This window comes from Trachemys scripta, chromosome 5, assembly GCF_013100865.1.
Source record: "Trachemys scripta elegans isolate TJP31775 chromosome 5, CAS_Tse_1.0, whole genome shotgun sequence".
Taxonomy (NCBI): Eukaryota; Metazoa; Chordata; order Testudines; family Emydidae; genus Trachemys; species Trachemys scripta.
The window spans coordinates 70,344,640-70,372,361 of record NC_048302.1 but is presented as its reverse complement, the minus strand read 5'-3'; the positions used below and the strand labels follow the sequence as shown (position 1 = coordinate 70,372,361).

The window sequence follows — 27,722 nt, the reverse complement described above, 5'->3', positions numbered from 1 at the left end:
CAGCTTGAAAGGAACATTTTGGGGATAATGTGAGAAGCTGAAAAACTCTTCTCAACTTTAATTGTAGTGCTCACTATCCATTAATTCAATAATAAAGGATTAATTTTTAAGTGTATTTCTTGAAGTATCCCTGCCAAAAGCACAAAAGTGAAGACAATTCCATCATGGCTCTTTCAAACTAACCCCTCCCTCACCACCTGCAAATACAATGATAATGAGTCTTTTCAGACGGAGGTGAAAACCATATTGACCCCCTCCAAAAACACAACGATAATAAGTTTTTTCAGAGGTGAGAACAAAATTGATTTGGAAATGAAGTTTTAGCCCATGTAGAGAAAAGAAGAGCCAGACACTAGAAACAGCTGTCTGATGTTTCAGGTATTAAAATGCCTTTACAGTGTGAATATTAGATATTTTTGTAGTAGTTTTGCTGAATAGTTTCCAGTTGTCAGCTAGGCTTTGGAGCAGAGCAACGAGTCTGTGGGTCTACTGTTGGTATTCCTGATAAAAACACTAGAGACCAGATGCCATCATCTAATGAAGTCTTCAGGCATTTCCATAAGGACCTTGCTTTTATAGCTCTGAAGTTAACCCAGTGCTCCCGTGCACAAAGTGGGTCACTGGCACAGCAGCCACTCTCAAGGAAGAGTTCTACCTATTTAATCACCACTTATTGCCACACATAGAGTTAGGGCTTGTTTACAAAACAACATTTACTAGCATAACCATATTCTAAAATGATATGTCTATGGTTATAATTTTGAAGCTCCCTGTGTGGAGACATTTATGCTAAACCAGAGAGAGACCACAATATCACTTAGAAAGCAGTACAAACTAATCCAGAAAAGGTTGTACACACAGGGAGCTGCACAGTTATAACTATAGAGGCACAATTATACTACTATAGTTCTGTCAGTAAACTTCCCTGTGTAGACAAGCCTTCCATTAATCTCCCAGCCCCCCGTACCCCGCCCCCCTGCTGACCACATCCAAGTCTGCTTAATTTGCGAGATCTGACAAAACAGGCCAACATGGTATATATATTTAGGATATCGCTCTCAAATTGTAGCATGTAATCTATTAATGGGTATAAGCACTATGTTTACTTGGCATAGAGTTTTAGTTTACAAAAATAAATCTATTTGTAAACAAGCATATTACTTACATTCCTCAAATATAATAAAATAGCCGGCAATGAGGATGAAATACAGCTTTCAAATTTCTAAAAGACCAGCTTATTCCATGTTAAAGACTTCTATTTTAGTAATCATGTAAATCATCACAAGTATAGTGCTATAAACACATACCGTGCTGTACAACACCACGTTGGTACCAGTTAAGTTCCTTCCCTGTTTATTATCTAAAAGCACAAGGGAAGACAATTCATACAGGGACTGATTCAAGAACCACTGAAGTCAATGGAAGTCTTCCCATTTACTACAGTGAGCTTTGGATCATGCCTTCAAGGCCTGATGTGGTGTTTAGATGCTGCTTGTATTGTTAGAACTGGGAGCACTGGCTGTTGGGAGTCTGAAAGGACAGGAAATAGGAAGGAAGGGGGAAGAGTTGAGGAGGCTGAGTGATAGTTACAGAGGGGGCAGCTGCAACTTGGTAAAGAGGTTTCCACTGTAAAAATAAAGTCCAGTTGAAGCTTGTTAGTACCTTGCTTGGTTGATACAACACCTGAACAGTGGACATTAGAGCTTGAGTGTCTGATTCTGCCACCTCAATTCACATGTATCTTACTGCACAAGTAGTTTCACAGGAAATCATTTCTCTCCTTTAGACTAAGCTATTTGGGGCAGTCAGTTTTCTAATGGACGACTTGTGTAACAAGGTACTATATAACGTGAGTAAGGCTGTCAGGGTTAAGCCTTGTTTGCTTTTGCAAATCAATTCATACAGATATTACCAAGCCTAATCAATCGTACAGGGCTACACTGAATAGTATAATAATATGGTTGAATCAGAACAGGAGAATAATTTGGGTGCCTGAGGATTGTGGTTTTCCAAATGAGGCAGTTGGGGTGAAAGTCACTTATTAAGAAAAAGAAAAATCAGTCACTATAGTGCTGACTGGTTCCTAATAAGTCACTGCTGACAATGCCTTGCTTCTGGGGAGATTCTGAGAAATGTCATGCCCCATGTGACTAGTAGTGGGTGAAAAACAAAATTACTAGCAGATATACTGGCAAAAACAGGGGAAATGGACACTTTAACTTCCTTTTGTCTCTAATGATTTTCTGCATTGTTTCCATTCACACTCTTTTGAACACCAACACAAATTAAGATATTCTGTTGGGGAAAGGAGGTTCCTTTATGAGAATATTTATCATGCCAACAATGCAATTTAATGGGACTTTGATGCTGTGCAATTATGTATTAAAATGCCATCTTACTGGAAACATTCTTGGCCAGTGGGAATTGCTGAAGATAATTTCCGGCAACCTGGGGATAATTTGGCCAGCCACAAGGCATAAACAAAATATTTAAAATGTACAGTTTAGGAAAAGAGGGTTAGTTCTTTGCATTAATTCTATGCAAATCAACATTGGGATATGGAAATTAATATACAGTCCTACAAGGACACTGTTTGCTTTTTAAAATACATACAAACAATATGGTATTTAGATAGAAAAACAATAAAATACATTCTTTTCGGAATTCTCCTTAGGTTAATTCCTCCTCCATACATTTTGAAATTCTTTATTCACCTGATTGTGTTGGCATTTATGTAGTCTGTGTCCTTGTTTTTGAATTTCAAGGTTGTTATAAAGAAATTCTCAGTTTTTGTGATTTCCTCTCACCTCCCACCCCACCATTTTCCATCCAGCGTTATTAATTCAATTCAGTTCTCTGAAAATTTCAAAACAGATGATTACCTCATATGATGCACACCAGTCCTGAGGAGTTTATACACCTTCAAGACTGACCATTTTCCTTGGGTTTGATGCATCATGAGGTGGTGAAGTAAGGACAGAGCTGGTCTGTCCCACAGTGGGTGTAAGAGTTACTAAAGAAGAGTAGGGGGAAAGGAAAGTAGTAGATTGAGGTAAAGATTTCCTGGCATGAAAACCAGAAATGATTCCATGTTGAAGAGGTAACTGATGGAGAAAGGAAAAACAGAGGGGGAGTTTAAGGCTGCCATCGAACAGGGATGAAGGGGAAATTTTTAGCAATTGTGAGTTGAAGACAACATGGGAAAAAATATCACTTACATTTTAGTTTTTAAGTAGGTTTTTGGGTTTGCCCCCACATTCACAATACTTGTCAATATTATGAGCGCTGGTTAAAAAATGTGCCCTTTTGGTCAAACAAATCAGCATTTGAAAGTTTCTGCTAGATATAATTATTATTTAGCATCACCACTGATGTGTTTGGTTCTTTGCAATTAAATAAGATAGGTTCCCTGGTACAAGTTGCTTATGATCTTTCAGACACTTGCAAAGCCAATCAGACACAAATAATATATGATGTACTGGCAGCGGTGATGCATGAAGGTATAGGAGTGGTCAGTTTTAAAGTTTTATTTTATTAGAGATAGTTCTGTGTAAAATGTGAGAGATAGTGTCCTAATAGTGAGTTGTAAGTGGTAAACTTTCTAATGAAAAGGAAACATTTATTAACTTTTCTGATATTTTCTTTCCACCCAGCCAAAAGTGAGCCGATAATCTGCCAGAGGTAAATGACTGCAAAAAAGTGGGAATGGGGCCTTTTAGGGGTTGTAGTGAGGCACAGTGGCCTCCCTCTGAACTTGAGAGCGAGGGAGGACTACCCTCCCGCTGATGGGTGGAGCCAAACCCTCACCAGAAGTACCAGGGCAGGGCAGCAAATATAAAGAGAGTGTCCTGCAGCTCAGTGGTGGCTGCACCACAGAAGGAGATGGACGTCTCTTCTAGAGAGCTGAGACTTCTGAGAGACCCTTGACCAGCAGCCAAGCAAACCAGTGCCCTACTGAGTGAAGAGACAGAGGACCCCAACGAGTGGTTGAAGTTGCAACTGCCTAATGGTGAGGCGATGAGACAGAGCCCCAGCTCGATGGAGCAACACCGACTAAGTGAGGTAGGAAGTAGACCAGGATAACAAGACTTTGGTCAGGTTGTGCTGCTGAGAAACCAGGCAGCAGATTTCAGTTTCCCCGCCGACACAGTGGCAGGACCACCCACCAGTAATAGGGCCCTGGGCTGGGATCTGGTGGAGTAAGCTGGGCCCAGGTCTCCCTATCTCCACACTTGAGGACTGACAGCACACTCACCCTTGGTCCGAAAGCCTGTACCCTGATTGTTGGTTGTGGGCTCCAGACTGTTAACTGCTGTCTTCCTTAGCCAGGAGGCTCGAGTCTAAAGACTGTTTATTTCTCTGCCCCATCCAGAGGGCCAGGGCCCTAGATTGTAGATTGCTGTCTGCCTTTTGTCGGTCAGGAGTATGAAAAAACTACATACACCCCTGACTGACATAAAATGATTGACAAAAGCGCTGGTTGGCAGGAGAGCTCTCTCCAGCTGGAATAGCTGTGCTACTGTAAGGTCTGTACTGTAAATATAAGCCTAGAGTCTCCTGGCTAAGGCTAAACCCAGAGGGCCAGAGCCCAGACTGTTGATTGCTGTCAGCCCTAGTTAGGAGGCTCAGCGCTAAGACTGCTTGTTGCTCTGCCCGAGGATCAGGCCAGAGCCCCAGATTTAACTGTTTGCCCCAGCCAGGAGACTGCAAGCTGTAGTTTGCTTTTTGCTCGGCCCTGACCAGTGGGGCCCAAGTCAGACTACTGTTGCCTGATGGAGGGAGATGGAGTGACCTCCCTCCCCATTGAAAGTGAGGGACCACTACAGGTTAAAAAGTTATTTAGTCATCCATTCTTGTTCTGAACTTTTCCCCTTACATAGTATCCTAAACTGTTGCTGGTTGCATCAAATTTTCCCTACTGCAGTCTATCATTACTTCTGTTGATGGGACTTATCACCCTTCCCCACTAAAGACTGTCTGGGATTCTTCAAACTCATTTAACAATAGCAGCAGGAGGCTCTATGAGACTATGACATTTATCTCTGTCTAATAAAATACTGCCTGATAACTCAGGGTGAAATCATTCTGTAAATAGAAAAGCATTCTGAGCAAAAATGAAATCCTGGAGAATCATTTAAAAAAAAATTACAGATGCATTATTATTTCAAAGATATGCAAATTTATCTTAAAGGAAGCTTTTTAGATAAATTGAAAAAAAATATTTTACAATTCTTACCTCTTTCTGATCAGAAATTATCAGATTTTGATTTCAAGTTCCTTAATTTTTCTAAATGATTCACTATTTTCTTCAAATATTCCTTGTAATGTAGATTGTAAACCATTTGTTGTGAAGAGTCAGCATTTGAAATTTGAATTGTCTTGATTAATTTGGATTGGTTATATGAGTATATTTCTGTTCCCTGGCTAGATGACTGGAACAATTATAATCAGGTTTCTAGCACAATTATGTGTGTTTATGGGGTCAAATTTTACTCTCTGAATATTCTGCATTATTTGCTTAAAAACGTACAGAACAGAACTATTAGAATCAGGTTCCTAGTGAACATAATCAAACAAACTCATAAGTTGATGGATATTCAGAATATTCACTATTCACTTAAAATTTATAGTTTCTGTCATGGACAGAACATTTCTGCCATGGAACACAAGTAGAATATTCAGGGAAATGGGATATGGGCACAATCACAGTGAAAGCTTGTTTAAAAATACAAGTTAATATTCACTAAAATTGTTTGCAGGATTCACCCAGATCCAGCTTACAGTATTTATTGTGAGATCAAATCAGATTCAGACAAAAACCTCATAAAAGCTACAAACCAAAAACCTCTCAACCCCTCAACATAAGGCTGCCAAACTAGTGCACTGCTTGCCCATTTAACTCCAGCAAATAGTTTTCTATCTACTTTTGGCCAACCTAGACAAAATACCTAAACTCACACAGCACCATAGCTACATAGTCATATTTCCTGTTAGACTGGGGGGTACTTCATCAGAAAGGCACAAGTGAATACATAGAGTGAAATCTTTGATCAAATATAGTGTACTTACTTTGGATGTCGAATGTCTGGCAGTGATCGTTCCAGGGCTATGTTGTTACTAACAAGTATGTTGAAGCCATTCTCCCTATAAGCAGAATCATCTCGGTCATCCTCCATTAGAGGATATGGCTTTCCATGCTCACCTTTCCCTGTAACAAAACGAAATAGTTACCAGTCTCTATTATTTGACATCATAGAGAAGGTTCAAAATTGGTACAGTAGACAAGAAGAAATGGAACAGGAATAATCATAGCAGGATGTTAAAGAACAAGGTAGTGGCTTCCAAATGAAGTGAGATTGGATGATGAAAGAATAGCACTGAACAGAGAACAAATATTTAATGTTGTATGTAGGTAAACCACAGGCTAGTTGTAAAATAGAGGAGAATGAAGGATTCCAGATAGTGTTGGGTAAGTGATTAGTGAAGTGTCGCAAGCTGAGCACTTGATTATTGGAGCAGATCTCATAGATATGTGGGAAAATACATGTCTATGATGAGGACTATGATGATTGTGATAGAGGACAAAGCTTTGGAACCAGAAATGAAGCTGATGAGGATATCTTAGTGTAACCAGAGCCCATGGTCTCATTGTTGCCAAGATGTACTTTGTATAGAGGGAGAAGTATATTTAATTATATAAAGAGCGGTAGCAACAAGTCTCAGATCAATTATTTCCTAACAATAGGAAGAGATTTAAACAAACAGGAGAGTCTGTAAAGTAACCTCAGGAGAGCAGATTGCAGACCAACATAGATTGCTTGTAATGGATGTAAGGATGAAAAGTCTAGTGGAGGACAAAAGAAAAGTTGTTGAACAAAGGATAAAATGGCAGAGAGGCATGGGTAGAGAAGTTAGTCTGAGATTTAAGGATGAGGGCCTATGGAAGCTGCACAATGACCAAGCCAACACTCAGATACCAATGAGTTTTGGAGGAAGATATCCAAAATTACAGAAAGTGCACGAGCTGCCTGTGGCCAAATGAAAGGAGAGAAATTTAATGAGAAGGAGATGTGGTGCAGGAGGCAATGAAAAAGGAGGAAAGGTGGCAAAAATAAGATTGGTGGAAAGTTTATGAGGAATACAAGCTGGTAAGAAAAACAGCAAAATGCTGTGGTGAAAGCTAAAGATCAGGCATTTAAAACCTTACATGCAGGACTAGCAGTGAAGGGGAGGGGGATAATATATAAACTAGGCACAGAAGCATAAAGGACTTGGGACCTCTAAAGATGAAAATGGAAGAGTACTGGTGGAAGACAGCGAAACCATTAGGAGGTAGTAGAGGTTTTATGAGAAACAGGTCAATGAAGAGGAAGTGAAGAAACTGTTGAAGGAAATATGTGCAAGCAACAACCTCACATGATGGGGAAAAGCAGTGGGATTGGACAGTGTACCAGTTGAAGTTTATAAAGTATTAGGTCATGAGGGAATGGTGGTAATGACAAACTCTCCATATTTGTAAGGATCGGCAGGACTTGAACCTGGGCTCTCAGAGATGCCAGGCAACCAAGATTTCCATGTATTGGCAGCTGTAACCTGGCCACTCCATGACCCACAATCCACAGAAATTACACACCACAGGAAGCTAACCTCTTGTGCGATCTGATTGACAGTTGCCTTAGTGATCCCTGATTGAATCATTGATTCTCTATAAGACATTGCAGTATACCAGAAATTGTCCAGGGAACAACACGGATCTCTAGCTAGCTGCCACAACTGCCTTGCTTCTCTGTTCTGAATTCCCAGTATCTGATATTGACTCTTAGCCTGCTTCCTAACTCTGTCTCTGGTTCTGACCCTCATCTTGACTCAGATACTTTCTCTGACTCTTGGCTTCAGTTCCTAGCTCCCAAGCTCCTGATAATAGCCCTGCCTATCTTTGCTCAGAATCCTGACAGTACTGGAAAAATGCTGGATGAGTGGAGGAAGAGCACATTGGTCCCCATCTTCAAATGTAAAGGAGATGTACAAGAATGTAGTAATTACTGACCCATCAAGCTAATGAGTCACATGATGAACTGGCTGGAAAGAATTATCAAGAAAATACTTTGGATGGAATTGAAGCATCAAGTAAGTGACAGCCCATTTGGTCAGCAATGGCTACAGTATCTGCTCCCCAAATATTGCTGGAGAAGTACCAAGAGAAACACTGTGAATTGCACTTAGTTTTGGTGGATTTAGAGAAAACTTAGACAGGATTCCTAGAGAACTGTTAGAGTAAAGCATGAGGTCATGCAATCTGCCAGAGACACATGCTCAGTCTATCATGAACATGAACAAAGGTAGTACAACAGTAGCGAGAAGCAGCTGCAACTACAGTGAGTCATTCACAGAAAGGATAGGTTTACATGAAGGATCAGCATGAAGCCCATATATGTGATTGTAAATGAGCACCAAGACACAGGATATAAGGAGAGAGGCTCAATGGAGCATGCTTTTTGCTGATGACATGCAGGAAGATAAATATAAACTGGAAAGGGACCTAGAACTATAGAGAGCTGCATTAGAAGAAAGTGGCTTACAAATTAGCCAAAAAACAGAATACATGCAATGCTTCATTGGGAGGAACTATGAGAAGCCGTAAAACTGGATGGTATAGAGTTAAAGACTATGCAACACTTTAAATAGTTCATTTGACAGATGGCAATTTCCTGGACAAATGTATTGAATTAAGTTTAATTCCTTTTGGGTTATTGTATTAAAAAGGTAATTGTTTGTAAGTTACTGTGAAATTGTAGGTATCTTCTCTTAGAGGAGGGGATTTGCTAATATACTTCATCTGGTTATCAGCCTTTTGAAGCTTCATACTGGGGAGAGGACCCATTGTCTGAATGCTTACAAAATATTTGCCATTGTCTGGCTCATTACCTATTCATGGTCTCTTCAAAAATTCAGACTGGATTCTCTCGGAACCAACAGACAAAGAAAGAATTTTTGAATACATAGGCTCAGTTTAAACTGACTCAGGGCCTTTGTTTTGATCAAGAAAATGGATAGGACCCATGGAAAGCCCCAATCCTTAGGGAAGGCTTGGAACAACTGACTCCAGCCAGAGACTCCAGCCAGATCTCTGGCAAGCTTATTAGCATGTGTGTAGGTTCTTTTATTGTTTTTAAATGTGTTTTCTCTGTAGTGCTTTTACCTTAAGAATAAAATATGCTTGTTTAGGAAGAACACTGTGGTAACTGTTAACTGGGGCAATGACACTGTTTACGGTCTCTGAGGGGAGAAGCAAAGCAGGCCTGCTGGGAATAACAGTGAAGTCAGGGAACTCTTGAGCATGGAAATACCTGATTAGGAAGAAGAAACAGGTGGCTCTCCACTTGTGAAGGCAAAGTCTAGGGGACTAGAAGTATGTGCCTTCATAGACCACTAAGGGGAAATACAGATACAGCTGCCCTGAACTTTGACACCTTGTTTCAGTGTTTAACCATAAGGGGAACATGGATGTGAATGTTAGCCACATGAAGAGCAGTTAGTGTAAATGGAGGGAGGTGATGGGAATTCTTGATGATAAGAATATGCCAAGTATCCTAAAAAACAAAGTGTGTAAGATCATGATTAGGCCAAAGATCTATGGGTCAGAACAAAGAGAAGAACTACTTCATACTGCTGAAATGAGAAAGCTTAGGTAGATGCTAAGTAAGATGAGAGCTGATAGGCTATGCAATGAAATGGTATGAGCCCTTGAGCCAATGAAAAGGTAGCACCGATCACAGAAAAGCGGAGAGAGTATCCACTCAGATGGCAGGGTCATGAGACGTGGAATATGTAGGTCAGGGAGCACAAGGACTAGCAGTCACAGGGCAAAGACCACGAGGAAGACCTAGGAAAGGATGGTTTGAGACGATACGAAGAAGTATGGTGTCAGCTTGAAGATGCACTTAAAAATGTTTGAAGCTGAAAAACAAGAGCCACTAACCCTGATGGATGGGAAAAGGAGAAGGCAAGGACGACAAGGATATAGCAGAGATGGACTCAAACCATAACCACACACCTAAACACTTCTAAGGAAATTTATGATCTAGATACGCATGCTGATATAAACATCATGATTCAGGTCTAGTGAATATAATGGACTGAAAACCAAATCAGAACTAATCTGAATTTCCCCAAAGTTCTGGGGTAGTTTAGATTAAGATCCACTTCTGGACCTTAACTTTAAAGTGTGTTTTTATGTCTTGTTTTCAAATTTATATTAAAACAGACATTTCAAAAGTGTTTCACATTTGTTTCAACATCGTTATTGTCCTTGATACTGCTTACACTTAAATGATGGTGTCATTTCGAGTTGGTGGGAAAAATTCAGACAGAATATTTGTTGTCAGAATTTGCCATTTCATCTAAATAGAAATGTTTAATGGAGGCTGTTAGACTCCAATGACTTTGCATTAGAATCTTGGCTGGTTTCCTCCCAGATCATCTGCTTTGCTCCACTGCCAGGGAGCTGAAAGCCATGGAAGTCCCGGCACCCAAGTTTGTGGCTCCTTGGCAGCCTGGGTTCCCAAGACTTCCAGGTTCATGACACCTTGGCAGCCTGCCAGCCCTGGAAAGTGATCTGGCACCCAACTTCCCAGGCTAATGGTTCCTCAAGAGCCCAGGTTCCCAGAGCTTCTCAGGCCCTTGGCTTTGGGGCAGCCCATCATGCAGACTATGCCAAACCCAGGGTTCCATTTCCCTTCATGAAGAATTGCGAAATGTTTCATTTTTGTTCTGAAATACAGTGAAATCAAATTTTGAAAAAAATCTAAATTCTCCCGTGAAACTACCTTTCTTTGCTCAGCTCTGGTGTCATCTTCTTTAGTTATAAAATATCATTACAAAAATATAAGGGCGAAGGCAATCATTATGTAATAAAAAGTAGTAGCTAGAGTAGATTGAAACAAGAGGGAAACCCCTCAATGAACCAGCCAAGGAAGAGAGGGAGCTGTAAGGAAGTACCAATAGGATGACTAGATGTCCCGATTTTATAGGGACAGTCCCGATTTTTGGGTCTTTTTCTCACATAGGCACCTATTACCTCCCCCAACCACTGGGAAAGAATAATTTCCTACAAGGGATGTTATAACGATCTTGCATTACATTGCATTATTTAGTATGTGCACGAGGGTAAACAGCTGCAGTACAACTTTGACTCGTGGAAAGACAAAAACTCCTGTACAATGTAGACAAGGCAGCAAGAAAAGAAAAAAAGCAATCTATGACTTTAAAAGACAGATGATCTAAGGTCTAGCTCACCACTCCTCTGAACCTTGTGGGCCTGATCCCCCACTGCCTCACACTTTGAGTAGTGTGGCATATCTTGCTATATTCCTTTTTTAAAGGGGCAAGAATATTTTGTCTTTGGCATTACAAGACATTCACAAAGTGGGATAAGGTATACTTGTCAGAAAAGTATGAAAAATTCTGATTTTTTTCTCCTGTCGTTGAGAAGAATATAACTTGATTTATTTCAAATGCTTCTTTCACATCTGTATTGTCAACGTAAAAGAAAGTTTTATATTTCTGGAAACTTAATTTATATTTTTTATTATATTAGGAGAAAAGTAAAGGATTGTACTCCTTTATTTAAAACCAAAGTTCTGTTGGCAAAATGCATGAAAAGTTCCCTTTGGTTCCACAGAATTCTAGTATTTGTATCCATAATTCTACAGAGAGGACCCTGCTTTCATGCGAGTGAGAGATAGATTTGCTAACAATGTGAAGATAGCCTCCAAATAAACTGTATTAGGAATTTATTCACACAGTAATATCACCAAACTTTTCTTTAAGTTATTCCTTAAATCCAATGCCAGTGATTCTAAATGTTAGGCCTAATCTTGTAAACACTTATGCATGTGTTTACCTTACACAAGGGTTCAACCAAAATTTTTCAAAGGAGGGGGCCCATGGAGAGGAGCCATCTGCAGTTGGGCACTTGTCCCAGGGTAAAGACAGTAGGGCACAGAGTGACCTGTAGGCACAGCTTAGCTGGGCACACAGCTTGCAGAGGGCACAGCCTGTCACAGGCAGGTTTGCAGGGCTGCATCCAGGGAAGAAAGTGATGGAACGTGCGAAGACAGGGTTCCGAATGTCAAGGAAGGTGCAGTGCAAAAAGCACAGTGGGAGGTACCATGCAACCCAGTGAGCCCCCAGCACTTCTGCTTCCTATGGAAAGTGCCAGAATCTGGGCTGCCCAGGACAGGGGACTCGGGGAAGTGCTGGGGCCTCCCCTCCCAGCCCACAGCTGCACGACTCGGGCAGCTGTTCTCCAGCCTGTTACCTCCTGTCAGCTGTCCTGCACTTCTGTTTCAGGCAAGGTTAGGAGTGCAGAGAGCAGCTGCTGGGTCTCTGCTCAGAGCTGGCCAAAGTCTCCCTAGCTGTGCCCCAATTTTACACTAGTAGTCCTAATGAACATAAGCATATTTTTTTGCAGGATTGGGGCCTTCTATATTAAATTGTACACCACCAGTTTCTTATATGTCCATCTCAGAGCTTTCGATATCCGCACAGCACTCACTCTCTCTGAGACCCTTTCCCTTCACCAGGTTTTAGAGCCCTGGTTCCCACCTGTGCAGCAACATCCACACTGTTATTTTCTGCTCCACAGTGTGTCTCCAAATCAGTTGACGCTGGTTCTGAGACTCGCTGCTGCTAGTGTTGTGGTGGTGTTTTTTCGGTTGTGTGTGCACACGCACGCACAACACAGACTTACCTGGACTCTTTCCATTAATTTCACTGGGCTTGTTGGCTTTGAATCAGGCCCAAAGGGTGAGAAAACCCATGTTACTCTTTCTGAGCCACATAGCTTTCTCTAAATCTCCCACTTCTCACTCATTCCTGATACTTACAGGCTGTAACCATTTTTAGAGGGGAAATTCTTGAACCTTTAAGGAAAAATATATTTAGTATGGTGACAACAGTTAATGTTGCCAGCTCAATCTCTTTGCATTGACACAAAATACTTAACTTTGCAAGTAAAAAATGTGAGATGCCCTAAGTATTTTCATTATTTACTCTGGCTTCATTTGTAATTTTGCCTATAAATGATTTTCAGATTTGGAGATTACTGACATTTAATCAAGTATGCATTTTAAGGTTTTGTTATTCACAGTTAACGTATTATTTCTATTCAAAAGAAAAATTATTCTTTAAAATGGAAATATCAAAATGCCTAAAGTTAATATGGACACAAAATCCCTGAAATTATGATTCTATGTGAATCTTCATGAAATTCACAAAATAGTTGTGAGACAAGTAATCATAACAAAAGCTGCTCATTTATTGATTACAGTACCCAGCTCTAAAACAGAGCACTACCAAAGTCTACCAGTGGATTTATATTAGATCTGAATGATAAAAAATAAGCTATATGCTGTCATATTTCAGTCCAACAAGGCATTATATAGACGTCAATGTGTATAAATCTCTCAGCATATATCCTAAGTAGACCCCAAACAGTTTTTATTTGGTTGAAATTATTCACAATTTGGATAGTACTACTGAGGAAATCCCAGACAGACAGCTTGTATAATTAAACCAGGCTGTGACTCACACATCCTTTTTGCTAATTAATGTCCTTTATAATTCCGCTGCTTGCTCTCTTTCAAGCCAGGTGTTTTTTTCTTTAAAGTTTGAAGTCTGTTTCTGAAGTTTTTTTGTTCAATGACAGTGACTTTTAAATCTGTGATAGAATGACCAGGGAGATTGAAGTGTTATCAGTCCCTCCGCAAAAGAATAAATGGACACAAATCGGACATCAGGAATGGTAACATACACAAGCCAGTAAGTGAACACTTCAATCTCCCTGGTCATTCTATCACAGATTTAAAAGTCACTGTCATTGAACAAAAAAACTTCAGAAACAGACTTCAAAGAGAAACAGCAGAACTAAAATTCATTTGCAAATTCAACACCATTAATCTGGGCTTAAACAGGGATTGGGAGTGGCTGACTCACTACAGAAGCAGCTTTTCCTCTCCTGGAATTGACACCTCCTCATCTATTATTGGGAGTGGACTACATCCACCCTGATTGAATTGGCCTTGTCAACACTGGTTCGCCACTTGTGAAGTAACTCCCTGCTCTCCATGTGTCTGTATATAATGCCTGCATCTGTAGCTTTCACTCTATGCATCCAAAGAAGTGAGGTTTTCAATCTCCATGGAGACTATATACAAACCTCATTGTTTTCTTATCTTCAATCCACTGCTACAATATTCACTCACACTGTATATCCAGTCCAATGCACACCAAACCCAGGCCTTGATTCACTGAAACACTTCACCACATGCATGTGTTCCATTCACTAAGGGCAAGTCATGCCTGACTAACCTGATTGCCTTCTATGATGAGATAACTGGCTCTGTGGATATGGGGAAAGTGGTGGACCTAATATATCTTAACTTGCAAAGCTTTTGATACGGTCTCCCACAGTATTCTTGCCAGCAAGTTAAAAAAGTATGGATTGGATGAATGGACTATAAGGTAGATAGAAAGCTGTCTAGATTGTCGGGCTCAATGGGTAGTGATCAACAGCTTGATATCTAGTTGGCAACCGGTATCAAGCGGAGTGCCCCAAGGGTCTGTCCTGGGGCCGGTTTTGTTCAACATCTTCATTACAGATCTGGATGATGGGATGGATTGCACCCTCAGCAAGTTTGCGGATGACACTAAGCTGGCGGGAGAGGTAGATATGCTGGAGGGTAGGGATAGGGGTCCAAAGTGTCCTAAACAAATTTTAGGATTGGGCTAAAAGAAATCTGATGAGATTCAACAAGGACAAGTACAGAGTCCTGCACTTAGGAAGGAAGAATCCCATGCACCTCTACAGATTGGGGACCTACTGGCTAAGCAGCAGTTCTGCAGAAAAGGACCTGGGGATTATAGTGGATGAGAAGCTGGATATGAGTCAACAGAGTGCCCTAGTTGCCAACAAGGCTAACGGCATATTGGGCTGCATTAGTAGGAGCACTGCCAGCAGATTGAGGGAAGTGATTATTCCCCTCTATTTGGCACTGGTGAGGCCACATCTGAAGTACTGCATCCCATTTTGGGCCTCCCACTATATATGTGCAGAAATTGGAGAGAGTCCAGTGGAGGGCAATGAACATAGGGGGCTGGGCACACGACTTATGAGGTGAGGGTGGGTGAACTGGTCTTATTTAGTCTGCAGAAGAGAAGAGTGAGGGGGGATTTGATAGCAGCCTTCAACTATCTGAAGGGGGGTTCCAAAGACAATGGAGCTAGGCTGTTTTCAGTGGTGACAGATGACATAACAAGGAGCAATGGTCTCAAGTTGTAGTGGGGGAGATCTAGATTGGATATTAAGAAAAACTATTTCACTAGGAGGGTGGTGAAGCACAGCAATGGGTTACCTAGGGAAGTGGTGGAATCTCCATCCTTAGAGGTTTTTAAGGCCTGGCTTGACAAAGCCCTGGCTGGGATGATTTAGTTGGGGTTGGTCCTTCTTTGAGCAGGGGTTTGGACTAGATGACCTCCTAAGGTCTCTTCCAACCCTAATCTTCTATGATTGTATGACTTCAAGAGGACTTAAGCATGTGCTTCAATTTAATCACATGCCTGAGTACTTTGTTGAACAGGGCTGGGCTTATGATGTGCTGAAGTGCTTTACTAAATCCATGTCTTAATGAATGTGTGCTATTTTCATCAAGTCACCTATTCCTGTGGTTCCTGGTACTTTTAGAAAAAAAATCTTAAAATACACAAAATGTAAGAAAGATGGGGTATAAAACAAACCTTAGCTAAGCAAACTGCTTAACCTATTACCCATACTGCCTTTTAAGGGTTTGCTTAATTTTGATGGCTAAAGATAAAAGCCTTGAGAGTTTAACTTTATAGTTTATTAACTATTCTTATAAAAAGCAACGGATGCAAGACTGCAAAAATAATATTGGACTATGATTTTGATAAACTAGAAAATTGGTCGATACACTAGCCATCCACGTTTTCAGAATCAAACAACACAACCACAAAAGAAAGTAACACTTATGTTCAATCACTGTCCTGGGAAGGTGACCTTGTTTATACTTTTGACTAAGAGTCCTTCAGAATAGGGCCTCACTTGTGCCAAGTGGTTATCAACTCTGGTGTTGCTACCACAGAGGGAGGACAATCCAAAGCTAAAGCAGAAGACAACTGGGTGAATTATTTACATGCCAATTCATCAAGGTCTCCTTCTGAATTAACATATAATAGCTGATCCTTTTAGCCTATTTCCCCACAAATTATATTAGCCCCAGGGTTTATTAGATAGTTAAGAATTGTAATTAAACTCTTACATTTTTATGACAAACTACATAGACTGGGTGCAGGTCAAGAGGCTTGCACACTTGGTCTCGTTTTAGGTCTGTATATACTTAGAACTTGAAAGCCTTTATGAAACCCTTAACTAGGGAGACGCATGCAGTGTTCCACAGCCTTAGTTAACAATAGTAAATTGTTCAGTTTCAAAGCCACATTACAACCACTATGATGGGAACGTGTTACAAAACAACACGCACTATAACTCTGACAATCTTTAAAGCACACAAACAAAGATTTACACTTCCTTACTACTTAGGTACCCAGTTTGAGGAAGTGGTCAATTGAATGACTGGGGTCTTTACACAAGAGAACGTGTGTGTGCTACTTTTCACCAGATCTTTACTCAGCCCTCACTCAGTTACTGTTCACAGCAGGAGCTGACATAGCAAACGCACGTGGATCAAAGGATGGACACAACTATAGTCTTTTCTCTGTGAACTAGTGGGCAAACCAAATTGCTGGAAAATAGAAAGAGAGTTAAATGTGCCTACCAGAGTTGCGTACTTGATATCACCAGGATGACTCCCAGGTGGCTGGCCCAGAACCTCAGTCATCTTCATTCCAGGAATCTATGGTGTGGGGAAGTGATATGCTGAAGAAAAAAAGCATTTGTGCTGGGTAGTCCAACTTAGATTCTCTTCTTGGTCCATACCAGCATCTCCAGTCAGATGGTGACCCATATTGATGCTAAAAATTCAAAGTGTCCAGCCAAAATGAAAGTTGTCCTCTCACCAGGGAACAAGGCATGTCTTTTGAGTTCTTGCAATTGGGGCTGAAATTTTCCAGTATCTTGGGGCATATCAACTTGTGCAAGGCCATTTAGGCCATAGCTCTTCATACAACCATCTTGAGACATACATTGAACACTGGCTGGATTGCTCCAAAAGCAACTTACCTCTGCAAGTCACTTTCTGAGGGCCTCTCTACAGTGCACCCCTTGGCCAACTTTGCACACCATGCTTGCTCAAATTGCAGTTTCTCTATTGCCACTCTGTCAGCTGCTGAAATCACCAGTTTAAAATTCATGTAGTATATACAAGTCTCTCCACATTTTTGATGCCCTTTAAACTTGTTTTAACAGTTCATTGTACAGCACAAAGTCAAGAATTGTTCTCCAGCAGGCCAGAAGAGCTGCATAAGTCTTTCATTTCCAATATCCTTGTTTTAACAACAGTGGTGGACATTTGGTATGTATGCCTGAGCTGTGACTGTGCCTTGTTGATCAATTACATTTCTGATTATTGTACTCTGTGATCAAGTATCCTTATTGCATACTGTGACGGGTTTGGTCACAGAGACCCCCTTGGGACTGTCACTTGATGTGCTGAAATTACCTCTGGGCCCATTTTCCCTGCCAGTGTAGGCCTCCAGAACCCTGCCTTGTTGAACCAGACCCGCTAGCCAGATGCAACACAGACTCGGGGTCTGGACCACGCCCCCTAATAAATTCGTTTTACTCTGTATAAAGGTTATACGGGGTAAATTCATAAATTGTTCCCCTTCTATAACAATGATAGAGAGATATGCATAGCTGTTTACTCCCCAGGTATTAATCACTTACTCTGGGTTTATTAATAAACAAAAATGATTTTATTAAATATAAAAAGTAGGATTTAAGTGGTTTCAAGTAATAACAGACAGAACAAAGTAAGTTACCAAGCAAAATAAAGCAAAAACACGCAAGTCTAAGCCTAATACGTTAAGAAAACTGATTACAGGTAATATCTCACCCTCAGAGACGTTCCAATAAGCTTCTTTCACAGACTTGACTCCTTCTTAGTCTGGGCCCAATCCTTTCCCTGGTACAGTCCTTCTTAGTTCCAGCAGGGGTTTTCTCATGACTGGCAGCCCCTTTTGTCCTGCTCTACCCCCTTTTATAGCTTTGGCACAAGGCAAGAATCTTTTGTCTCTCTGAGTCCCCACCCCTCTTTCTAAATGGAAAAGTACCAGATTTAAGATGGATTTCATTATCAGGTGACATGGTCACATGTCACTGTAATACCCCTAGTCTCCATGGGCTGGCCCACACATATACAGGAAGGCTTTCAAGTAACTAAGGCCATTTACAATGGATTGTTTCTGGAGCACCTTTAATGGCCTCCACTTAATATGTTTACATCAGTGATACAAGTTTATATCTTATTGTCCTAACTCCAGACGTAGAAATAATACATGCAAACAAATAGGATGAACACACACAGTAGATTATAAGCTTTCTAATGATACCTTACAAGAGACCTTTTGCATAAAGCATATTTCAGTTACATCATTCAAATTCATAAGCATATTTTCATAAAGCATATGGAGTGCAAGGTCACACATATTATTTGCTTCCAGTCCCTTTTAGTTACTGTCTTTCAGGTGAATTTCACTAACTTGATAGCATAAGAGTGCTTGATTCCAAATATTAGCCTTAGTTCTTCACTTCCATCACTAAACTAAAATAAATTAATATGAACCACTTCTTTCCTTAACAGGTTTGCCCAAGTTAAACCCTGTCATTAAAGTTTACAATATTTTGCCCAAAGCTGTATCACTTCCCTTTTACACATTTAATCAGAATAGTTATTCTAGTTTCCTGTTTTTCTCACTATTGTGTCTGGCACATAATACCTTGTATTGATATCTATATTTTAATTCATTAATTCACAAACATGGAAGAAAGGGAAGTTTCCTCAGCTGCAACAGCAGCACACTCCGGTGAAAGGCTGCAGACTATTTGGAAAGTTTGAAGAAGCCTTGCCGTTAGACTTTTTTATTATTATACTTTTAGCCCTCAGCCCTGTCTTTTCTTAAAAGCTTTGATGTCCAGGCAATTCTTAAATAGTAAATCAATCATAATTTTAGGGCCTCTAGTCATTACAAAAAACAAATGCCAAAAAAATCCAGAAGTCCAAATGAAGAGCCCAGTCCAAACCAGATCACATTCCAAAATAGCCAACTACTATATCCAACACATCCTGCCTGAACCTACTCCCTAACCAAAAGTTAGAAAACAGGTGACCCTTGTAGCATGCAAAGCTGGAAGAACAAAAAACCTTAACTTCGGTGGGCCAAAGCAGCAAGCAAGTTCTAGAGCTGAGGACCTCTCACCGAGAATGGTCTGCCACTATTCCCTCCTTTTCATCAAGGGATCTGTTAGTGCAAGAGCTTAGAAACTAATAGACAGTGCAGACTGTAGCACACCAAGCAGCGTGATGTCTACACACAGCACCATTTGTAACTGGACAGCCACATTATGACTTCTGAAAGTTCTTCTCCCCATTGTGCTTTATAGTAATTTTGCCGCAAGGAGAAGATTGGCATGTAAAGTTGTAGTGAGTTCCACATTTGAAAGATAAAGTTCAACTCTTCTCACCAGGGACAAACAGGAGGCGGGGTGGGAAATGCCCTTGGCCACAAGCTTCTACATTAATGCAAATCACACAACTGTCCAGAAAAGAGGCATGTAGTCAGAAAAACAGCAAACAGGAGGTCGGAACTTGAACAAGACATCCTCTTATTTAATTTACACATTTTCCAGCTCCTTGCATACGAGAACCTTTTACACTCACTCCCACATGAGTGAGTGTATGGATGTAAGTGGGTCTAAGAGTGTCAGAATGCAAGAGTCTAGTTAATGTAAGAGACTCTACAGTACTTTCCTCCTCATCTCTGATATTCCCTAGTGAAACTTGGTGGTTTAATCTTTTGAAATAGATTCTGTGCACTAAAATGAATCACAGAGTCAGAACTCTGTTAAAGTAAACACTTCAGTGTCACAGCTGGCCTCAAATCTGCCATCTTGTGCAGTTGAAATCAAGTGTTGCCTATTTCCTTGATTAATAATCTGCAATCTGTTAGACTCTTTCCCACCATCAGTGCAGAGTGCCACCATCGTCAGAGATTTGGAAATGTAATTTCTTCTTTGAGGACCAACAAACCAAATTAAATTATTTATGTATTTATTTATTTAATCAGAGGCTTTTCTACATCAGTCATAACCATAATGGAAGAAAAAAAGTTTTCTGCTGAGAATGGTTGGCCAGTTATCTGTGTGGATGGAAGGATTTTTTTCTAAATACACAGTATAGGATTTGGTTTATAGGACATATGTCTTGCATGTTCAATGGGCCTCAAAATGTGTTACAATATAAGGGATAAATAAGTAATGCAATGATCGTGTGGGTAAGAAGTCTTTATTAAGATCAATATTAGCTGAAATACAGCCTTAGAAAATAATGGCGCTGAATAAAATCAGCTCTAATAACCTGGACTCAAGAATTATCATGTGAACTTTCAAAAGTGAGATAGAATCTTTTATTTTCATCTTCACGGTTGGATGAGACTTCAGTTTAGCATCTCAGGAGTACAGTGCCATGCAAATATATAATGCTATATAAATATATTTAAAATTTAGGTTCTTACTGTATAAAGTCAACTGCAATCAGCAACCTTAGTAAAATCTGGGTGAGAGCATCTGGATTTGGCCTAATAGAAAATAAAATAGTTTCCATTTTGGACAGCAGAAACAAGGAGATAATTTTGGAAACCACTATTTAAGTTAGTTCACCATCACTGACTGGCTGAACATATGATTTTTTTTTCTGATTTAAACCCTGACGCACATATTGGTGCTGCCAGCTACCTACTGGAAAAAGTTAAATAAATGTAAGACATAAGGGAGAACACATCCTGAAAATTTCAAAGGGATAACCCATATTGAAAGATTGCTGTCTTTTTAAAAGATACGTCGGGATATTCTATACAGTACTTGTGTAATTTAAAACCTCATAAGCTTTTTATGATTAGTAACCAAGTGAACCTTTCTATTATCAGAGACTTGTGCAGTTTTCCCCCTGAATTTTTGAGTGTAAATGGGGTTTGTGAGTCAACTTTGTTCCTTTCTACTTTACACAAGGATGTATTGATCAAAAATATACTATGATAGAATCAGAAAAGGTTTTAACAAATATAATGTTGTATTGGTTTCCCGTGGGAGGCAAAATCATTGATGTACAATCTGGGTATTCTCTAGGTGTAACTTGTTTCGATTTATAATATATACAGCAGTTTTTGAACGGAGGTGGTCAAAAACAGCTTGCAGACAATCTCCTCTTTAATGAATATCAGCCAAAACATCAATGTCCAGTTCCCAAGGAGCAACTCTGCCTCAAAAACTGACTCTAGATAGAAACACGAAGGCAGCGAGTTAAGTTTTCTGCTGCTCACAACTGCTGTCCCCCCAAAAATTGCACCACAAAACGCACATTATCTTCAAAGACAAAGCAGTGCTTGTACAATACAAAAATATATACAATGAAGTACAACAGCTCCATCCCATGACTTCAATGATCACTATGTATTTTGAAACATTTGTATTTCATTATCTAATATTACTTTCCAATACCTTCCTTGATTTAATTCAGTCCAGGAGATAGCATTGGGGAATAGATTGGGGAGGCACTGAATACTGCATTGCCTCCCCAATGTCTCTGCAGGGGTTGGATACTTTCCCTGGCTGGCTGATGGTCAACAGGAAAGAACATGAAATAGGTAACTTAGTTGAAAGCTCTGGATGGAAATCAGTCAGCAAAAGATGGAGGAACCATTGAATTGAAGATGCCAGAGCCATCAAGGGAGGGGACAATCTACCCAACACCTGGCTGTGACATTAAGACAGAAAGGGTTAAGCAACTAGCGGGCTAAATGACCCAAATTCAGCCTTTAGAGATTTGTTAGAAAAAATATGTAAATGGAAATTAGGGCCATTTAATGTTAGACAGACTAGAGCTTTGAAATGCAAACCTGTCTTGTTGGAGGATTAGAAGTAATAAGTAAACACATACAATTAATATATCTTGTTAGATGTTAACCAGGGAAACAGACAGTTCCTGTCTGTTACTGTATGTATTGATACAGAGCTCAAAAGGGAATATTAACTTTTAGATGAAACTTGGGTGCAATAATTTCATTGTCTATATTTCTCTTTTAAGTTTGTAGTAAACCGTCTATGAACTGTTTAAAAGGATAATGACCTTATGCAGATGAATGTAACTAGTTACCTATGTATACATAGGAAATAGGTAATTCTACTTCAAAGCCACTATTCTTCACCCAAGGAATACCTGCTGTCAAGAAGCTATCATAACCTACCAGTGAACTATATAAAGAACTCTTGGGCCCTGATCCTGTTATCTCAGATCTGCTTAAGCTTCATCAGGGAAAGTTTGAATTGCAAGACTGAGGTCCCCAGCTCCCGTCTGGATCACCCGGATATTGGACATTGGACTATGACCTATGGAACTAATTCTGAAATAACTCTTTGCAACACTAAAGCTCACCATCACTACTACGAACCTGACCTAAGAACTCTACTCCTCTCTGTATGTATAATGATTTTTTAACCAACACACGCTCTTTTCTTCTTTAATAAATCTTAGTTTAGCTAATAAGAATTGATTGTAAGCGTGTATTTGGGTAAGATATGAAATATTCATTAAGTTGGTGGGTAATGTGTCCAATCCTTTGGAATTGGTAGAACTTTTTAAATGATGAACAAGATTTTCAATAATCCTTGTTATATTTGACTTGGCTGTCTGGGTAAAGCCAAGGCTGGGTTGCTTTAAGGGAACTGTGTTTTTGGCTTCTGGGTAACCAGTAAGGTACTGTAGAAGCTGTTTCATTGCTGGCTTGGTAAATAACCACCAACTTTGGGGACTGTCTGCCCCATTCTTTCCATTTTGCACTAACTGAACAATCTCAGCATGGCCCCCCTGGAACCCTGGTTACACTGGCATTTGTACAACTTTAAATCTGAGAAGTACCCCTGTCCTTACCCTTCTGCTCCCTACCCCTTTTTCAAATTGGAACCAGTGGTGATTACTTCAGCCCAGTGGGGGAAGGGAATCTGGATACATATACAGACACCTGAATGGTCAGAAGTCATTTACATGAATTTGCCATTCTTGGCAGCTCTGCAAGAACCCAACCACAGAGTGGATGGAGGTCCCTTCTGTTACCTATCAGTTCTATGTCCTTGGGGAACCAGGGCACAGTATCCAGCCTGTCTGTCTCACGAAGGACATCTCCCGCCCCCAAGCTCTGCTTGAACCAAAACCGATCAGAAGAAAGACTTACAAAAAGCAATAAAAAGGCAGTGGGAGACACATCTAAATCCCTCCAGACAAGGGTGACAGGATTAAGGCAACTCCCCTAGCCTCACTGCACTGAAGCTGGGACAGGGAGGCATCTCCATTAGCATACAGAATGGAGAACAGAGATTCCAAGGCAAGAACCACACTGAGCTCTGGGACCAGAAAAGCAGGGAAGAACTGCGTGATGGGGGAATCTCTGCTCCAGATGTTAATGAACCCACGCCTGCACACACCCAGCTCAGTAGTTAAAAGACCAATTCTAGTAATAAATCTCTTATTGGTATCCAAAATACTGAAGCTGCCTAATTGCATTATGAGCTCCCTCGAAGGAATACTGCCCATAGCCAGAAATGATCAGTTCCTATTGTCTAGCCTGAACAAAGCAACTTTGGTTTATTCCCTTGAGCCATCAGTTTATCCATAAACAAATCTAGTGTTCTCCCTTGAACCATTATTGTTTCCCTACAAAAAACCCCTACCCACACTCAAGTAAGTGCTCTGATGCCCGGATCCAAAAATCTGCATCAGTTCCATTGGGACTTCATCTTCTCCTGACTGATCATGCTGGGGGTTCTGCCTTTCTCAAGCACTTCAGACCCTCAGCTACCACCACTACCTTGGAACCCCGACCGGTTCAAGCTTCACGGAATGGTGAGAACCCAATACTCTCTCTCTTTTTTTTCTACTCTAGGTATAGCTTTCTAACCCTGATTTGTGTGATCAGGTATAGTTTTCTAAACCTGACTTTTGTAATCAAATTTAAGCTAGATTTAATATGTTTTGTTTGTTTGGCTCTCCTTGTATTGTTATTACTTGGCAATAAATAACTTATGGTTAAGCTGGTTGCTTCACTCCCTCCCTCGTGTGTTTTTGGCTTCCACACTTGCTCAGCAGCAATGCTCCTCTTACCTAAGCTAAAGATCCCCGTAGCGCCCCCAAATCCTGTGGGGTTTGCTCATCATTTGGGTTACTACGAGAACAATTGTACTGCGAAAGTGGGGATAGGGACATGCTGAACCTGTAGCATAGGAGGGTGGCAGCTTGAAAGTGCTGCTCGACCCAGCCGCTCAGGTGTACTCTATTACGGTGCGGTTCCCGTGGCATATGAGGGCGGCAGCTTGGAAGTGCTGTTCAACCCAGCCTGCTTAGTCCAAGGGCATATAAGGGTGACAGTTTGGAAGTGCTGCTTGACCCAGCCTGCTGAGTCCAGGGACATATAAGGGGTCAACTTGGGAGTGCTGATTGACCCAGTCCACTCAGACTTGCTCTGTTAATGTGTGTATTCATCTGATTCTGGGGCTGGAGAAACCCAGCCCTGGGGAACCTAGGTCCTGCAGGATAGCTCCACTGGGAGGAAACTTGCAGCAGGGAGAAGTAGAGCTCCATATGAAAACAAAAGTGACACAAGCAGTACATTGATAGAAGTACAGAACCCCCCCCCCAGAAGAGTAACCCTAATAAATGAGTGTACCCCAAAGTAACAGGCAAATCTGGTAACACTTCCTCCATGCCTTTTACATCAGGCTGTTGTCAGGATAGGTCAGCCCGGTACCTAGTAGTTCACATGGCAGGTTGAGACTTACAACACACCTTCTATTGCAACATAAAACAGCACTGAGATTCTTCCTTCCTAAGAATACGTAGTCCCAAATCACGTTCACTTTCCTTGCAGTTTATGAAGGACCCAGAAAGAAAGTATTCACCAGAAAACAAAAGCTTAAAGCTGGCTTTAAAAAGGGGACAGACCAGGAAGGAATAGAGCTGAAAGCTGAAGTTCTCACCCACAAAACCTTCTCCCCCTCAGAAACTCAATATCTATCACATTTTAACTGCTAGTTGTGGTGGTAATTAAACATACAGATTCTGAAAGTTTAGCACATATGAATACAAGTCAAATTCTCAAACAAAATATGCATTTATCATATTTAGAAAGGGTTTGTTAAAGTACTTAACAAAAACAATAGGAATGTAATCTTTCCTTTAACAACCAGTAAGTTTTCTAGCAATAGATGTAAGAGTTAAAGAAGAAAAGAATTAAGGGGCCTGGACCTTCTGCTCTCCTCTGTTCACCAGTCAAATTTGTACTCTTTTAATCCTGCTGTAGCTCTCTATGTTGACTAGGCTAACAATCCTCTCTGTAACTAAGAAACCAACCCTATCATTGTGACAGACTATCGTATGCATTCTAAGTTGTCCGTAAATCACGTACAACCCTCATGCTGATTTTGAGCTAACAAAGGCAAAGACAATAAATGCCAATACTGTAAACTGAGATGTCTACAAGCTATTGGGCAATAACTAGTGATAGACGAATCTCAAGTGGTTCTGCATCTGGGTTCAGAGAAGCTTTCAAATGTGAATATTTTCAAACTTCCAAAAAGAAGTTTAATTTAGTTCAAGGGTCAGGGGTATATGTGATGCAGGGCAGGTTTTCACCAAGTCATTTTGCCCTTCTTTACTAAGTAAGCAAATATTTGTCTGAACTATCCCTTTAATATATCTATTTATGGTCTTATATTTATTTTTCATTAAAAACACTAATGTTCAGATTTTAGATCTACAAATATATCATGCAAAGCCCCTGGATAAATTATCAGAATGTTAAATTGCTGCAGGTAAAGGTTTGATCCTTTAAGATGTTGAGCACCCTGGCCCCAATCCAACAAAGCATTTAAGCATGTGCTTAACATTAAACACTTAGTAAATTTCAATGGGATTATTCACATGATTAAGTGCTTTCCTGGTTCAAGGCCCAAGAGACTGGATATATGGAAATTCCATATTCTAATCGATTAAGAATCTTTCTATATCTCCTGTTGCCTTTTTCAACAGAAGCATTTTTTAACTTGGACTATTTTCAGGAAAAAACAGTGATGTATTTAGATGATGAAACCCTTCCCCCCGAATTGTGTTGGTAGTGGTTCAATGGCACCTAGCTGTAGTAGATGATCTACTTCTAGCCTTAGGAGGTGCTCATGAGAGGAGTCCCTGAAGAGGGACAGGGAAGGAGGTAGGGTAGGGGGGCAAGAAGTAAAGGGGATGGAATAGCCCACGTATATGTGTTCTAAAACCCAACGATCTTGTGTGATGTGTTCCCAATCCTGGTAGAAATGTCTCAGGCAGTGGCCAAATGGACAAGTTGGCTCTGGTGTTACAGGGAGGTCATTCAGACTGGTCCACACCAGGCTCTAGCCTTCAAGTTGTTACAATGAATGCACTTCTGTGGTATGCGTGTTTCTCCGAGGCATCTCAAACAGAGCGTGCGCCGTTGGACCATGGCATTGGTTCTCAGTAGGAGCCGCATCTCAAAGCCAGGGTAGCCTGGCATGTTTGGGGTAGTGCCCCTACAGAATGGGGAAATGCAGAAACTTACGGTTGGTGCTCCAAATGGAGCAGGGAATCAGAGAAGAAACTATTTTTTTGAACTACTAACTAACAAACTATCTAAAAACTACATTTCTATTTTGTCTATGGGGGAGAAGCTGTCACAGTCCCCTGAGCTCTGTCTTCAACCAAGGATAGTTGAGAAGGAACTGAGCGGGTCAGGCCGTGTGCATGCTAAACGAGACTCCAATGGGATAGTGAGATAGCTACTGAACACATGCGGCCCAACTGAGCACTGCTACCGAAAATTTCTGATCGACAGCACCAGGACGCATTGTTACCTGAAGTGGAGCACCCACCGGGACAGCACTTAAAGAAGAAAAATCAACTTTTTTATTCCTATCTGCACAGTTAGCATTTTTAGGGGAAATTTTTAGGGAAATAGCATTTTTTAAGATAAATTCAGACTGAATAAATTTTCATTCAGGAATTTGTGTGATGGTTTTGGTGGTTTAAGATGATGTCTTAAAATTTCCTGAGTGAGAAATTAACTCAAGATGTGAGAAAGATGGTTGGCAGTTCAGTTCAAGTCAGTGTGATCTTTGGTGGAATTAACGATGCAGTTTCATTAACAAATGTATATTAACTTTTAAAATGACTTGTAACATCAAATTATGCATACAGATAGCCTATGTAAGCCACTGTTCTTATGATCTGTATGGTTGTCAGCCTTCCCTCCCTCTTCCTGTTACTGTTTGTTACTCTCCCTTGTCTCTTTTCTTACATTATATTGTAAGCTCTTGGGGCAAAGACCGTTTCTTCCTAGATGTTTGTACAGTATGTACTATAACAGGTCCAATCCTGATTACAATCTTTGGGTTCTACCATAATACAAATAAT

At 40.5% G+C, this 27,722-nt stretch overlaps 1 protein-coding gene across 1 annotated transcript in view; it reads right to left on the bottom strand.

Moving 5' to 3' along the window:
* The window catches only part of GALNTL6 (polypeptide N-acetylgalactosaminyltransferase like 6), a 948,842-nt gene that overhangs the window by 514,510 nt on the left and 406,610 nt on the right, over positions 1-27,722 (bottom strand). The window contains 1 exon segment of the mRNA XM_034772183.1: positions 6,070-6,208. Coding sequence (XP_034628074.1) covers positions 6,070-6,208 — 139 coding nt within the window.